Source organism: Grammomys surdaster, unplaced genomic scaffold, assembly GCF_004785775.1.
Source record: "Grammomys surdaster isolate TR1022 unplaced genomic scaffold, NIH_TR_1.0 125243, whole genome shotgun sequence".
Taxonomy (NCBI): Eukaryota; Metazoa; Chordata; class Mammalia; order Rodentia; family Muridae; genus Grammomys; species Grammomys surdaster.
In genome coordinates, this window is record NW_021620131.1 from 586,485 (window position 1) to 604,559 (window position 18,075).

General features: G+C 38.5%; 1 protein-coding gene across 1 annotated transcript in view; it reads left to right on the plus strand.

The window, feature by feature from the left end:
• The window catches only part of LOC114637271 (vomeronasal type-2 receptor 116-like), a 77,463-nt gene that overhangs the window by 25,269 nt on the left and 34,119 nt on the right, over nucleotides 1–18,075 (plus strand). Inside the window, exons 3-5 of the mRNA XM_028785482.1 lie at nucleotides 80–109; nucleotides 179–240; nucleotides 15,880–16,107. Coding sequence (XP_028641315.1) covers nucleotides 80–109; nucleotides 179–240; nucleotides 15,880–16,107 — 320 coding nt within the window. The remainder of the gene's footprint in view (nucleotides 1–79; nucleotides 110–178; nucleotides 241–15,879; nucleotides 16,108–18,075) is intronic.

Sequence of the window (18,075 nt, forward strand, 5' to 3'; positions counted from 1 at the left end):
ATACAATGCTGTGTATGCTGTGGCCCACAGCCTTCATGAGATGCTTCTTCATCAAGTAGAAGTAATACCAATAAGAAAGGCAGAAGAGCTGATGTTTTCAGCCTGGCAGGTAGCGTGTCTCTCATTGGGTTGCTCAGAACATCAACACTGTGATTTTTCTAAATCTATGCTTTTTGAGGTCACACTTCTTATTTTGGATCTCTAAGGGTACAAAATAAACTACTTGTAACTGATAAAGGGGTAAGTAAATCAAAACCTATACAGAAATGGTTAAAAAGAACAAAGTGTCCATGGAAGGAAGACTGTGTGTTCTAAATCCATATCAGTGTTTCGTGTTGCCAGATCAAGTATTTCTATATTAAAGATACAGAAACTGTCTTGTCTTGTGAGTCCTATGGCAGTCAGTAATGAAAGTATTTACTTTCATAGTCAGAAGATATGGAAGTAAATTGTTAGGCCAGAGATGACTGAGGAAGGTAGAGTGCCTATGCAAATAGAATCAAACATGGAGAAAGGAGTTAGAGAGACAAGCTGGAGGAAGGAACAAGTAATATAGTAATATAGGTGTATTAATGGTGTAATATAGTATTATATTATAAGTATAATATAAAAAATGTGTGTAGAGTCCCAGCTATGGAGAATAGGATTCAGAAGAAAAGGAAGGGACTGAGCTCACTGAAGATAAAGACACTTAGACACAAGACTACCACGACATGCAGCAAAGCCTGTGGAAGCCAAGTGGGCAATGGAGGTGACTGATGATAGGGTACCTAGGTATGTATAATTCCACAACTTGTAGTGAAGACTACAGAGGAAGTCAGGGATAGAGTTGCCCCAGGCTAGGGTACTCAGGCAAAGTCATTTAACCTGATTTCAGCAGAAGCAAGGACTGGCCAGAAGTGTACTGAACCTTGGACATTGATTATTACTGCAAACAGAATCTGACTCTCAGGGGGGAAAATAGGAATAAAACGTCCTGAACATTAGTCAGAGAGAGGAAAATTATTCTTTAGTCCTGCTAGAACTTATCTTCTCCTAAATTATAAATGCCTTTAGTAGAAGAGAAATGTAACTTAAATTTTCAAAAAAACAAATTTTTTTCTAAATCAACAAATTAAGTCCTGCATTAAATCCCAGTATAGAAACAAAAATGTGAAAGAAAAAAAAGTAAATGTCTTCTCCAAAAATGATCAATTCTATAGTAACTTCAACACTAATTTTTTTTATTGTATGCATGGTCTTTTTTATTCACTGCATGTGTATGTTTGGAACCATACTGCCTCAAACTGCCCATGAACTAAAAAGACAAATGCTGTATACCATGCGTGGTCATAGTATACAGAGCAATTGAAAGTTAAATGTAATTTCAATCAAAATTACACCATCATGAAATCTCAACATGCATGACAGACTAGTTGACAAGCCAATATATAGAGGGTCCTATCCCAAGGTGAAGAGCACCAGACATACCTGCTGTGTACATGGCTATTGAAAGGGACAAGATGAGACTCACTGGCTCGTAGCAATTCTGATGCTGAGCTGCAAGTGTGGGAGGCGCTCTGTTAGAATGCAGCCCACTCCTGGCTGTAGCAACTGGCTTCTCCTTACGAGCTGGTTCTACCCTCAAAATTAATTTTCTCTTTCTATCAACAATAATTCTTAACATTAATTCTACAGTAAAAAGATAAAGATGGGGAGACTCAGTTAGAATGTAGAATCTATTCAAGTATTCCAAAATGTATACCTCAACATCAATGAGAAGCGATTTAAACAGACCTACAATCAGCAATGAGAATAAGGCAGGAATAAAATAATTTCAGAAATTCCAGGAACAGATTCTACAGAAATTTACCAGAATGTTAAAGAACTACTATCAGTACTTCTCAAGTTATTCTATAAAATAGAAAAGGAGTGATTGCTTCAAAACTCTTTCTATGACACCAGATTGATTAATACTGGCGTGTTAACCTGAAACTCAAACCAGATAAAGACACAACAGAAAAGGAAATCACAGACCAGTCTTGTTAACAAACATATACTTACAAATTAATGAAATGGAAGGGAGAAATTCTATAATGATTCTACAATTTCAAAAAAAACAAAAAAATAAAAATATGAATAAAAATAAATTCTCAATAAAACATCTCTAATTTTAATTCAGTATCAGATAAAAACGGTCACCATAATCAAATTGTCTTCATTCCAGATATTCAGGGATGTATCAATCAACAAATGTAATCAGTAAATGAAATTAATCACATAAGTAGACCCAAACATAGAAATCATATGATCATATCGCTAGAAAAAGAAAAGGCCTTTGAAAAAAAATTCAATATTACTTTATAATAAAAGTTATGGAGATGTTAAGGATATTTCAGAAACCTACATCCAGAATTGTGCTAAACCAAGGGAAAACTAAAAAATTCCCAACTGAGATTTGGGAATGCAAAATTAACACAAAAGTCTTCCTCTATACCAGTGATGAACACATCAACAAAAAAAGAAGCAATACCATTGACAATAGCCATAAAGAAATTAAATCTCTGAGAATAAACCTGGGCAAGGCAACCTAACCAGGAAAGAGCTCTACCATGAAAACTTTAAGGCACTGAAGAAAGTAACTGAGTTGAAGAAGATACTAGAAAATAGAAAGACCTCCCATGACCATGAATTATGTAAATTGATATTGTATATTGGTCAGAGCATACACAGAAATTGAAAGTTAAATGTAATTTCAATCAAAATTACACCGTCATAAAATCTCAACATGCATTTCAGACTAGTTGACAAGCCAATATGTAGAGGGTTCTATCCTAAGGTAAAGAGAACCAGATAGTCGATGCCTGGTGAGATTGTTAGAGTAAGTTTTCTCCAGAGGTGTAGTCCCTGATAGGTTATCCAGTCCCAAGTGGTCAGCAGTAAACACATGTACATATATACAAACTACAGTGAATGGATTCAGTATAGCCTACTGGGGGAGGGGGTGAGTCATAAATTTGAAAGGAAAGTGGGGGCTATGGGATGAAAGGTGAAAAGCAGAAATTATGTGAATACCATTTAGTTTAGTATGGCTTGGTTTGGTTTGGTTTGGTTTGGTTTGGTTTGGTTTGGTTTGGTTTGGTTTGGTTTGGTGTGGTGTGGTTTGGTTTGGTGTAGTTTAGTTTAGTTTACTCGTATATGAAATTCTCTTCTATAATTTTATTGAATATATTTACTGTCCCTTTAAGTTGGGAATCTTCACTCTCATCTATACCTATTATCCTTAGGTTTGGTCTTCTCATGTCCTGGATTTCTTGGATGTTTTGGTTTAAGAGCTTTTGCATTTTGCATTTTCTTTGACAGTTGTGTTAATGTTTTCCATGGTATCTTCTGCACATGAGAGTCTCTCTTCTATCGCTTGTATTCTGTTGGTGATGCTTGTGTCTGTGACTCATGATCTCTTTCCTAGGTTTTCTATCTCCAAGTAGTCTCCCGTTGTGATTTCTTTATTGTTTCTACTTCCATTTTTAGATCCTGGATGGTTTTGTTTAATTCCTTCACCTATTTGGTAGTGTTTTCTTGTCATTCTTTAAGGGATTTTTGTGTTTCCTCTTTAAGGGCTTCTACCTGTTTACCTGTGTTCTCCTGTATTTTTTTAATGGACATGTTCTTCATTGGAGATTTCCTGTTGTGATGCACTGGGCTACAAGTCTACTCTGCATCTGGGGCCTGAGTCTCTTCCATCCAGACTTCCAGATGCAGACAAGACTGTTCACTGCTGTCTGAACTGACAAGTGCAACATCTTTGCTTGACCTTGTGGGACACAGGTACACAATGCTAGATCGGTGTGTTTGGCTCTGCTAGGATGGACTCACTAGTCTCTTTTCTGACACTCCTAGGACATGAGGCTGAACAGATAGGCTGAAATGCTGAACTGATCGGATGCTAGCAGCCTCTTCATTTATTTCCTCCCTTTCAGAGGAGATCCAGGAATAGTGCTGGAGTTGACACAAGTGTATTACTCATGATAAAGCTGGAGACTCAGGCAACCTGGGAGGTGAGGAAAGCCCTGGGAAGCGGTCTGGCTGATTCATCTTTACCTCAAACCAGTACTGCTGCCTTGATAGTTCTTAATGTAGCTGAAGTGTCATTGGCTCAAGATTAATTTTTATCCTTTAGGTAGTGAGAAGGACAAAAGTTATTCTGAAACCATTTAAAAAAGACTCTGAATCAGGTGTGGTGGCACATTATCTCAACACTTAGAAGGATGGAAAGTTCCAGGTCAGCCTGGGCTACATACTGAGACCTGACACCACATTTGTGGAAGGGGAGGAGAATGAAGGGAAAAGGAGGAGGAAGATGAAGAGGAAAATGAAGTAGGGAAACAAGATGACTGGGAGCTGTGGGTAATAAATAAATATAATAATGAAGAAAACCATAAAGAATACAATGAACCTGGGTGGATGTATACATAAACACACACACACACACACACACACACACGCTTGCCTGGAAAATTCCTCATTCATATATATCCAGCAACAAAAGATTTCTAAAGCTCTGTCAGAAAACTGCATGAAATTGTTGAAGCCATTTAATATCTTGATTAAAAATTTTTTTTAAAAAAGGAGGAGGCTGTGTCAGAGCATCCTCTTGATCCATGCTCTGTTCTCTATGTAGAATCCAGTCCTGTGAACAAAGCTCCCATGGTGGTCTACAGTTGTGATTTGAGGTTTCCCCATCATGGAATGAAAGCTTTGTTCCCATAAGGCAGTTTCATTTTGTGAGGTCTTGGAGACTTTTTAGGCAGGACCTAGTTTTGGAGGGCGTCAGGTCACTGGTAGTGTATTGTGTGCTCTCCCCTTCCTGCCTACCATTAGTAGGAGAGTCTCACACTACCATATGCCCCCACCATGATGCTGTGTCTCATTGTAGGCCCCAAGCAACAGAGCCATGGCCAGAAGCCTTGGAAATGGAGCAAAATAAAAATCCCTTTTAAAAAAAAAGAAATTCTCTAAAAGATAATTTTAAGACATTATTCTTTACAAGCATATAAACGTCTTAAAATTAATGTGAAGGCACAAAAGAGCAAGGATAGCCAAAGCAATCTTAAACAAAATTAATACAACTGGAGGTATCATCATACCTACTTTAAGCTCATACAACAGAGTCATAATAATACAAATAGCATAGTACTGGCACAAAAGCACACATATATGATCAATACAATGAAATAGAATGCAATATAATAGAAAGAATATGATAGATGGATACAATAGGGTAGGGTAGGGTAGGGTAGGGTAGGGTAGGGTAGGGTAGGATAATAGAAAACCCAGACACAAATCCACACAATTACAGCTAACTTAGATTTTAAATAAACATGCCAAACGTATACATTGAAGAAACAACAGTATTTTCAACAAATGGTGCTGCGCAAACTATATTTTAATATGTAGGGAATAAAAATAGATCCTTATTTCTTACCACGAATGAAACTAAGCTTCAAACTGATCAAGGGACTCAACACAAGTTGTGATACCCTGTAACTGCTAGAGGAACATGGCCAGCAATATGCTTCAAATTGTGGACATATAAAAGCTTTCTGCAATAACTCTGGAGGACAGGAAACTATAACAAATCAAATGGGATCTCTTGAAAGCAAAATATACTGTACAGCAAAAGAAAATGTTAGTAAAATGCCAGCCCACAGAAAGGGAAAACATATTTTTCAAGCTTATGTCTAATTAAGAATTGGTACAAAAATATACAGAGAACTCAGAAAATCCAAACATGAAGAAAACAAATAATGCAGTTTTAAATATGATTATGAACCTGAACAGAAAGTTCTCAAAATAAGAAATCATTGTGGTTAGTAAACACTTTTAAAAGTTTCCAACATCCTTAACCATCCCGGAAATACAAATTAAAACTACACTAAGAATCCATCTAACCTCAGTTACAATGGTCATCATCAAACCAGCAATGACAAAAATATGTTACAGATGTGAAGAACGGCAAACCCTTATGCACTGTTGGTAGAAGTGGAAACTAGTCAGCAACTCTGGAAACAATTCTGGAGGTTTCTCTGAAACCTGAACTGGAACGTATGACACCCACTATAACATTTCTGGTCATACACCCAAAGGACTCTCTATATCTATCCACAGAAATGCTTGTGCATCCATATTCATTCTTGCATTCTCACAGTAGACAGAAAATGAATTCAGCTTAAATGTCTATGAGCTAATGAATGCATAATGAAAATATGGTATCTACAGACAAGGGACTGGTATTCTTCTGTAAACAAAAATAAAATCATCAGATTTTGAAGTAAATGGATGAAACCAGACAAAAGTTCAGACAAATATTCTGACATAGGTAACCCAGATAAAATCCTGGTGGCTTCAATTCTTTGGTTATGTGTGCTTAGTTTGCAATGCCTGTAGAAGTAAAAAATTAAAAAGTAGAAAGGAGCTGCTGGTCTGTATTAAGAAACAGAGGGTATTAGAACACAGAAAAAAATAGAAATAGTAGAGAGATCTTGGTGAGAGGGGAAAGGGAGGACAGGATCAGGTATGAGGGGAAACAGGAGAGAACCTAGAGGGTCAGAAGAATGAGTAGAAATATGCAGCTTTGGGATGGGAGGGGGCTCTAGAAAGTCACGGAGACCTGGGATGTGAGAGGCTCCCAGGACTCAATGGGGATTGAGTTAGCCAAAATGCCTAACAGTGGGGAGAGGGAACCCGAAGAGACCACCTCCATGCCATGGAGGCATGGGGTCAACGACCTACCTTCAAATTTTTTAACCCAGAATTTTTCCTGTCTAAAAGAAATACTAGGACAAAAATGGAACAGAGATTGGCTGTTCAGTGACTGCCTCAACTAGGGAGCCATCCCGTAGGCGGGCACCAAACCCTGACACTATTACTGATGTCATGTTGTGCTTTTAGACAGGAGCCTAGAATGGCTGTCCTCTGAGAGACTCTTTCAGTAGCTGACTGAGATAGGTATAGATACTTACAGCCAACCATTGGACTGAAGTAGGGGACTACTTTGGAAGAGTTTGGAGAAGGACTAAGGAGTCCAAGGGGATGGCAACTCCATAGGAAGACCAACAGTATAATTGACAGTTAATTAACCAAGACCCTTCAGAGCTCCCAGAGATTAAGCCACCAACCAAAAAGTATGCATGGGCTGGCCAATGGCCACCAGCATATATGTAGCAGAGAACTACCTTGTCTAGTCTCAGTGGGAAAGGATGGGCCTAATCCTGTAAAGACTTGATGACCCAGGGAAGAGGGATGTGGAGGTGGAATGGGGTGAAGAACTCTTGGATGGAGGACCAAGAAGGGGGACAACATTTGGAATGTAAATAAATAAAACATTTTTTAAAAAGAGGGAAAACAGGAGATATGGCCAATCAAACAAGAATGCATAACAAAACCATCTGAAAACCTGCTTTACTATATGTATATAGTATTTGTTGACATAATATTCTTTTAAAGTTAGAAGTTAGAAACACTATACAGCTAGATAATTTGAGTGTTTATAGAAGCCAAGAGTTACTAAACAAAAATCCTAGTAACAGGTGTAGGACACCTCCAAATGACTTCTTGATTAAGGAGACCCCAAGACTCCCCAACCAAAAATAAACAAATATAGGTTCCTGCTACTCCTTTTGGTTACAAGCCAGAAATGGAATATAGTAACCTATTGCATCTGATAACACATACCACATCAGATGCCACTGGAACAGAGCTGTAAACATCTCTGCGGGCTATATTTCATAGTATCAGATGCAGGCTGCTGGAGAGAAGGGGCATCCGTAATTGTCTTAATCTGGGCTCTCTAGAGGAACATATAGGATGTGGTCCAGCTAATCCAACAATGGCTGGCTATGAACAGAAAGTCCAAGAATCCTATAGTTGTTCAGTCCACAATGCTGGATGTCTCAGCTGGTCTTCAGTATGTGATGGAATCCAATAGAAGTAGGCTATAATTCCAATGAAGGAATTGACTTGCTAGAAAGGAGAGGGCAAGCAAGCAAAAAGCAGAAGCTTCCCTCTTCCATGTTCTATACAGGGTCTCAGCAGAAGACGTAGCCCAGATTATATCTGGATCAAAGATCTGGATTAAAGGCCTGTCCTTTCCCAGCTCAAAACATCTGTATTACAGTCTTCTCTCCCTCATTGAAAATCTAAAGGGGTCTTCCTATTTCAAATTATGCAAAACTTCCTCACAGGTGTGTTGCCTGTCACTTGCTGAATCCCTGCCTACTGTTCCTTTTGACTGTTCCCTTGGACTGTTGCTCCTGCTTGAATCTAGTCCATTTCAGATGGGTGGCCCCATCCCTCAACCGGGAGTCCATGCCTAACCTCTGGATATGTTCTCGATAGGTCCTCCCTCCTCTTTGTGGAGTATTTCTGCTACTGTCCTCGCTGTGGGGTCCTTGGGGGCTCTTGTTTACCTGGCTTCTGGGACTTTCTGATTGCTACCCCCAAGTCCCCATCCCCCATTGCTACACACCTCTGTTCAATTTCCTGACCCTCTGTACACCTCCTCCATCTCCTCCCATACCTGACTCTGCCCCTCATTTTCCCCTCCCCTCTTCTCTTCCTTCCAAGTCCCTTCCACCCTTTATGTCCCTGGATTATTTTGTTGCCCCTTCTAAGTAGGACTGAAGCATCCACTCTTTGGCCTTCCTTCCTCTTGAGGAAGAGGTGGTTCATGTGGTTTCTGAATTGTATCTTGGGTATTCTACGATCTTTGCCTAATATCCACTTATCGTGAGTACAGACCACGCATGTTCTTTTGTGACGGAGTTACCTCACTCAGGATGATATTTTCTAGATCCATCCATTTGCATGTGAAATTAATGAAGTCATTGATTTTAATAGCTGAGTAGAATTCCATTGTGTAAATGTACCACATTTTCTGTATCCATTCCTCTGTTGAGGGACATCTGAGTTGTTTCCAGGTTCTGGCTGTTGTAAATATGGCTGCTATGAACATGGTGGAGCATGTGTCCTTATTCCATGTATATAGCCAGGAATGGTCTTATACAGGTCTATAATTAAAAGGAGCAAGCTGAGCAAGTTAAAATACAAAAGGTTCGATTTGAGGGAGAAGAGAGGAACACCAGGAAGTGTGATCAAGCTAAGTCCTGTACTCAAGGAGATAAAAAGATTTTAAAGCCTGATATTGAATGGGATAAAGGGGTGATGACCTCAGGCAAGACTCCACCAAGCTAAGCTTACAACTTGTGAAAAGAAATTAAAGAAAAACCTAAACAGTGAGGGAACTATCCAAAACAGAAATACAATTCAGATGTAATTGAACAAAGGGGGCATATTCCAGCCCTAGCAAGCAGCAGAACTCAGCAGCTTAGGCCACATATTTTTGGCTTTAGATCAAGGATACAAGAAATGGGTTATAAAAATCTCCCTCTGTGACTAAAGAAAGCCACTGAGGCCAGGCATACCAGAAATGTCCCTTCATGGAGCCCAGAGAGGCCACTGTGTAAAGCCGTAAAGGTGAAACCTGGATTTCATTGAAAACTCCATGATGTTGGAGATTCCAGAGCCATGGAATACCTGCCAAGGAAAGCTGCTAACAAGGTGTGGAACTAGTTCAAGACAGAGAAATGTATTGCAATCAACAAACCTGAAAGAAGTTGCAGATCTGAAAATCCTTTTGACATCAGATAATTGAGATGCAGAGTACACAGTTTGCTCACATGCTTTTAGAACTTGCTTTGGTTCAGTATTTCCTCACAATGCTCTCTTTTCTTCCTTTTGGAATGGTAATGTATATTCTGTACCAATATATGTCAGAAGTATTTGATCTGTATTTTAATTTAAAGGGCTTATAATTAAGAGATTGTTATCAGTCTCAGAAGAGACTTTGAATTTTGGAATTTTAAACAATATTGAGACTGTGGTGCACTATGGGAACTTTTGAAGTTGGATTAATTGCATTTTGCATTATAATATGGAAATAAGCCTATGAGAGAAGGGCAGGGGTGATGTAGTGATTTGTTTATGAAAGAACACCATAGGTTCATTTGCTTGAATGCTTATTCACCTAGGAATGCCAATTTTGAAAGGACTGGGAGGAATGGCCTTGGTGCGGTGTATGTGGTCTAGTTGGAGAAAGTGTGTCATTGAGGATGGGCTTTGAAGCTTCAAAAGCCTAAGTCAGACCCCATGACCTTCCCTTCTTCCTGCTGCCTGTGGATCGAGATATAAAACTCTCAGCTCCTTCTCTTGAACCATGTCTGTCTACATCCCATCATGCTTCCCACCATACTGACAATAGACTAATCCTCTGAAACTGTAAGCAAGCCCCCATTAAATATTTTCCCTTAGAAGATGTGCTATTGTCATGATGTCTTTTTACAACAATATAAGATTGACTGAGACAGTGATCTTAAATACTGTGAGGCCTGAAAATTTTAATACCAACTTGCTAAGCAAGTTGCACCTATTTGTAAAATAGTGGCACTCCTGTTATGGGATGAGCAGACTAATTGCATTTGAGGCCCACTTCACAGCAGAGAATAATAATCCTGAAATTCGGTCAAAAACATGTAAATGAGGAAGTCATAAGCCATAATGGGGAGCCTATTACTGATTGGTTAAATTTACACAGTGCCAAACACCCTTTTAAATATCTGTTTAAGGCTGTATACCAATGCTACTCTCAGCCTCAATGGAAAATGCCTCTTTTCACAGTAAGCACCAATCCAGTTACACTTGCTCCAGGTGCTAAATATAAGTGACTGTTGTGTGTCGAGCTCTATACTAGACATTTACTTATAACACCCTTCTCTAAGGTTCAGGGAACATTCCAGAAGAGGGGGATGGAAAGAATACTGGAGCTGGAATACATGGAGAAGGGCTGCAAAATGCCATCTTCTAAGAATATTATCACGGTAATCTTGATCTCACAGAAGCTGAAGTTACTTGTGCTGGATCTGCACAAGACTAGCTATATCAACAATGAGCTATGAAAATGGAAGGGTGCCCTATACTCCCTGCTGAACTATAGGGTATTAAAATGCCTGAAAGATTAGACATAATTGTCTTCAATTTTGTACCAACTGACACTCCAGTCCCAAGCTCTAGAAGTTTCAAACTATGATCAAAGAGAGGACTTCAGCTTCCTATGTAAACTCCTTAAATGACAAGAAAAGTAAACCACCTTTTCTGTCATTCCTAGCATACAGCTTTTTATCATTTCTTAAATGTATATAGTAAGCATTTGGTCTTTCCACCCTAATTACACTATCTTATCCCCCTTCTCCTCATGTTGAAACCTTCTTCCCAACAGACACACCTCCTATTTTCACATTTTTTTGTGTGTGTGTGACTCACTGAGTTTAATTATGATTCTTCACATAAGGATGACAATGGGAAATCTATTACTAGCTACAACACTGCAAAGAATGGCACTGCCTCTCCTGGAACCAGTGACTGATCATAGACCTTCAGGAGGTATGGGAACTCATGAGTTACTCCACGGCTGAATGATCAGTGTGACACTGGATAGCAGAGTAGCAGGAATGGAAGATGACACAGCAAAATGACAGCTCATATCGTTACTTCAATCACAAATCAGAAACAGTGACATAGAAGTGGAATAGTTTCTAAAGTCTCAAAGACTAACTCCAGTTACATACTTCCTCCAAGAAGACTGAACTTTCTAAACATCCCCAAACAATACCACCAAATAGGGACCAACTGTTAAAATATCTGACTCTTTGAGGAATGATTCTCAATCAAACATCCATACTCCACTTTCTAGACTCCAAATGTTTTTGGTCATGTTATAATAAAAAAAAATTCTGCATAGTCATTTATACTCTCAATGCTATTTAAAGGTCCAAAGAAACTTTTAATACTCAAAGTGATCCCTAAGTATAAATCCCTGTTACAGCAAAAAGCAAGTTATATGTTACTAATATATAATGGCACAAAACATACATTACATTTACATACAGAACCAAATCAAGACTGAAACCCAGCAAAGCAAACACTGATTCCTGAAGTGCCATATCTGATGTCTGGAAATTTTATTTCAAATGGCTCTACCCCTTCAGCTTTGCTGCCAGCAGCATACATCTTCCTCATAGGATGGTCCCACTTGCTATATGCAGCCTCCTGGACAGATTTCTGACAGCTCTGGCATCTCCAACATCCTGATATCTCCACTACAACCAAGGCTTCGTGTTCACAGCTTCACATAATTGCATCTCAGGATCTCCTGCTCCATCAGGACCTACACAGAAGTTCTTCTGTACTATATCCTGACCAGTCTTGGCAATGATCCTAAACCATGGAGAAGTAATCACTCTTACATCCTATTTACCTCTAAAGCCAACACCACATATTCAACATGGTTACGTTTGGCTGCCAGTTTAGAATGCGTCTTCCCCCTACACCCATTCACACTAGCAACAATGCTTTTGCTCACTTGATGTTTAGGAGCGGAAAAGAAAGCACCTTAAGCTCTTTATGAAGTAGGAAACTTGTTGGGCAGTGGTGGCGCACGCCTTTAATCCCAGCACTTGGGAGGCAGAGAAAGGTGAATTTCAGAGTTAGAGGCCAGCCTGGTCTACAGAGTGAGTTCCAGGACAGCCAAGGGCTATACCGAGAAACCCCGTCTCAAAAGGCCAAAAAAAAAAAAAAAGGAGGAAACTTATCTTGAGATCTTGACCTGAGCCCATCCTTCTCTTTATTCCGAAGCAGAGAAGGCCTCTTCCTAATGGCACTAATCTACACAATAATCACAGCCTCTCTTCTACCATACACAGTATCTGCAGAATTAGCTTCCCAATGTTCTTCTTCTCTACAAGCCATAGCTGTTACTTTTTTCTGCTCCAATTACTCTTTCTCACTCTAAATCTATGTAAGAGTTGCTAATAGTAATGCTGTCATAGGTTCAATATTAGCCTGTCTTGAAACTTTACCCACCAAAGAAATTAGATCATTACTTTTAAAATCTTTGAGTATATTTTTTTAGGACAAAGGCAGAGGCAAACAGGATTTCACCCCAAATGATGAGAGGAATGGCAGCTACCCTAGTCGCTACTGTTTTTCCTTTCTGTACCCTCTTGACCTGCCCCACAGTACATAGACAATGTTCTCAATAGAATCTTCCAGGCTCTACTAGAAAGGCCCTTTAATCTCTGCTTACAGCAATCAACTGCTTTTCTAGTCCAAAGTTCCACAGATGCCCACATTCTTCCAAAAAACAACATGATTGTGTTCTTCACGGTAATACTTTCCTTGTTAATAACCTCTGTGTTACTTACTTTCCTATTGCTGTGATAAAACACTGTGACCAAAGCAACTAACAGAAAGCTGAGATTTCTTCATAATACAGTTCCTGGGGTTTAGAAGCCATAACTGTGAGGATAGCATGGCAGGACATAGAAGGCCTGTTTCCAATCAGAGCAAGAAGCTGAGTGCTTGCACCCTGTAACTCAAGAGTGAATCAGAGCTGGCAAACTGAAAGTGAGGTGAATCTTCAAATTCTCTTGGTGCACACTCAATGGCATGCCTTCCCCAACAAGGCAGCATCTCATAATCTTCCCCCCAAACAATATCATCAACAGAGGGCCAACTGTACAAATGTCTGTGCCTATGAGGGACATTTTACTATTCAAATCTTTATATAGGTCAGAGTCACTATTTCTTAGCAGTTTGACCACTTATAAACTTTTGTGTTAACCACTGCTCATGCCAAAAAATTCTTCTCATTAATACTGAAATTAAAACTAACATATGAGTATAAACATAGGTATTTAGAAAGCAGTTTGACACCATACCCACTTAGCAAATTAACAAAGTGTGTTGCCCGATAGGGACAATCTCATGCCCCACTATGAGTAGAAGCTATGAATTCCCTCCGACAGTAAGTGTTTCAAATTCACTGTAACATTCATGCTACTATCTTCCCAGTGAACATATCTAGATAGAAGGATCATTATCATCAAAAGCTGGCTTGCAGCTACATAGTACCCAGATGTATACATGGCTTCCACCCCTAAAGGTTAGAGTAGAGGTAGGACTCAGTTCTAGCTTGGTACCTTTACCTATATCAGTTAAGGAACAATCAGAAGCAGTGGCAATAGCCGGAGTTGTTAGGGTTATCTCTGTAACTCCCTGACAAACAACTCATAAGAAATCAATCTATACTCAATCTTGGGACTTTTGCGTCACAGTCTTTGCCTTTGGTAAGAAGGAATATCAAATAATTCAATATCCAATAATTCATCCAACTGAATTTTTAATTATGTTTTTAGTAGACAAAAACACCAATATATTTCCATAGGCCCTTTTGGTACATGCTTAGTTAAATTATTTCCCTGTCCTCTTCCCTATCTTCTACTTCCATTCCAACTTAAACCTTTCTACCTACAATGTTCTCCCATAACTTCACTGTTCCAGTACCTCCTCCCCAACACCTATTGTCTCTTCTCTTTGCCTCTCTCGTAAGCTCTTTCTAAGTCTCTGGTCCCTATTGACACCCCAGATTAAGCTTTCAAATTTAACCGTTCAAAGTTATGGTCTACAAATGACAAAGAACATGTTACCTTGGCCTTCCTGGTCCTGAATTACTTCATTCAGTATACTGTTTTCCAGTTCCATCAATTTTCCTAAAATTATAATTTGTTTTTCTTTACATGTAAATAATAGTCCATTGTGTAAATGTAACACATTTTCATTATCCATTTATCAGTTTATAGGCATCCAAGCTGATTTCATTTCCTAAATGTTTTGAATAGAATAAGTGTCTCTGTAGTAAGATAGGAGGTCCTTTCAGCATATGCCTAAGCATTTGCTTAAGTGAGAAGGAAAGGAAAACTATTTCTTTGTTGTTGTCATTGTTATGGTTTATGAAGAACCTAATATGCTTAGATTTGCTGGCCTCAAATTTGCTATGCAGCCAAGAACAACAAGATACTTCTGATCCTCCTGCCTCTAAATTCTGAGTGCTGAGATATCAGACATGTAAAACTATGCACAGTTTTATGCAGAGCTAGTATCAAACACCAGGTTTCACTCATGCTAGGCAACTCTACCAACTGAGCTATGTCCCTGTAACACAAACTATTGACATGTCTAAGTGATGTCAAGACTGCTCTTGACACTTAAGGAATCTCTTCTAACACCACTTAAGGTATTCAAAGCCTCATTTTAATCTGAGTAATGTACTGACTAGTTTTTTTTTTTCAATTTAGCACAAATGAGAGTTACTTGGGAAGGGGTATCCTCAACTGAGTAATTGCATCTATCAGATTGGCCTGTGGGCAAGTCTGGGGAGCATTTTCTTGATTAATGATTGATGTTATATGGAAGAGTCCAAACCACTGTGGACATGCCATCCCTAGTCAAGATGTCCTGAGTCGCATAAGAACAAAAACTGAGTAAGCCATGGAAGCAAGTGAGGAAACACATTCCTCCATGGTCTCTGCTTCATTTCCTACCTCCAGGCTCCTGTCTTGAGTTCTTTCTTTGGTTTTCTACAGTCTTCAGGACTGTAACCTGTAAGCTTTTTATCAATGCATCAGAAAGCAAACCAGGACAGGCTAATTCTGAAAGTAAATAGATGGGTCTAACTTTTCTTAGACAAACAGAAAATTACCTGACTTTCATTCATTTACTAATTATTTTGGTGTATGATTAACAATTGTCTGTTGGACTGACATTTTCAGAAATCTTACACCATAACCATCCATAGGCTGCTATTTGTCCTACATTTTTTATACCTGTGTTAAATTTGCCTTATGCACCAAAGATTTAAATAATAAGAAACTTTCCCTAAAACTTGGGTTTTGTCTTCATTCTGGTACAAACTTCATCATAAAGTAATGCATAATCTATCTTTTTTAGCTGCACCCTTTTCTGAAGAACATGCAGTTTTTTAATCCTGCTGGAGAACAAGTGAATTTGGATGGAAAAATGAAATTGAATGCAGAGTATGACATTCTCAACTTCTGGAACTTTCCAGAAGGTCTTCAACTTAAGGTTAAAGTTGGACAATTTTCCCCATATGGTCCACTTGGTCAACAATTATCTGTATCTGAGGACAAGATAGAATGGGCCACTGGAATTACAGAGGTGAGTTGAGCATAATTGTAACACTTTGGACTACACATAATAAAACACATCTTGTTTGAGCTACCCTTTACCACAAGAGGCTATGTGCAATAGCCACCCTCTCATAAAGTAAAAAGGAGTTTCTTCCAATGGAGGCTCATTTCAGTGCAGGCCCTATACCCAGGAAATTCAGTGGTAAGTGGATAGATTTTCAAAAATCTATCTTTTTATATCATATTTCTATGTTTGGGCCCTTTTTGTCATATTAGTCTTTTGCTAGGGTGTGTGTGTGTGTGTGTGTGTGTGTGTGTGTGTGTATGTGTGTTTCTTGGGTTTTTGTTTTTGTGATTTTTTGACTTTTTAAACAGAGAAAGAAAAGGGATGGAGTTGAGTGAAGATGAGTTGGTGGAGATCTGAGTGGTGTTAGAGGATGAAAGTTTCATGATCAAAACATTTTGCATGAAAAGATTTAAAATACTTTTTATATTTTATTACAAAATGTTCTTATTATTTTCTTTTGCATGAGATTTTTTACAATTTTATATACCAATATTTTAAGTTTTGTCTATAAATTTTTAAAATATTGTTGAGATGGTTAAAAATAGTATAAACATACACAATACTAAATCACATGTTTTGTATTGTATAAGCTATACAATTTCACAAAAATTAAAAATAAAACTACCTTTGAAACTGAAAAACTTTATTCTGGATTTTAGCTTCCTAACTGCTTACTCACATACCAAAAATGCAAATTTGGGGTTACTTGGATTTTTTTTATTTATTCAAAAACTGTTTTCCACACATTATATTCTAATCATACTTTTTCCCCTACCCAACATGCTACTCACCCAACTACATAACTCTACTTTCCATCTCTCTTCTAAAAAGAAGAAGAAGAAAGGAGGTAGACATGAAATAAAATGAAATCCACAAAAATGGAAACCAAAGTATTTAGACAAAAGACCAATAAGTTGTAAAATACACAAACAAAGCAATATGGGTGAAAACTCCACAAAACTACCTACCATTGAGTTTCTTTTGTGTTGGACAACTAATCTTCACCCTAGCCTGAACTCTTACTAATATATCTAATGTAATTCTGTTTAAGAAAACTAGTTTTTTTTTTTTGCAAGCAGTTATCAATTACAGATAGCTTCTTGGTTAGGGGCATGGTCCTGTATCTATTTCTCCCTCTCAGTGCTGGGTCACTGTCTGGCTTGAACCTGATCTGATCCTGTTGTGCTGACAGAGACTCTATAAATTCATGTGTGTATCAGTTATGTTGTCTCTGGAAGACACGGTTTCCTTAAAGTCATCTGCTCTCTCCACATCTTAGACTCTTTTGGCATTCCCTTCACCATAGATAGTATAGGAGTTTAATAGAAAAATCCCATCTAGAATTAAGTACTCTCAAGTCTCTCACTCTCTGCATTGTCCAGTTGTGTGTCTCTGTTCCCATCTCTTGCAAAAAGAAGTTTTGCTCATAAAAGCTGAGTAAACTACTGATGTAAGTGTACAGGATAATGTCACTAGGAGTCATTTTATTGCTATGTTTCCTTGGTAGAACTATGTTACTTAGTTTATCCTTGTTCTATGACTTACTGAGTCTCAGGTATTTGGCTATCCTGGAAGTATCAGAAGTGGGTTCATTCCATGAAGTAGGCCTTAAAGCCAATCAGAGTGCTTGGTTATTCCCTGAATGTTTGTGCTACTATTGTAACAGCATATCTTTTAGGAAAGTTACAGTTGTGTCAGGGTTTGCAGCTGGGGAGACGATTACATTCCTCCTCTGGTAGCATGCAGAGTACCTTTTATATGTAAGTCTTGTATGCAGCAATAAAGTTTTACCATCAGTTTATGGAGAGCAACCAACAAACTTGAAATAGCCTGAGATTTCTGGCCAATCATCCACTTGCTGACATAAGATGCTGTAGTTGAGGCATAGACACCATTATTTTGTGACTCTATTTACATGTCTTTCATATC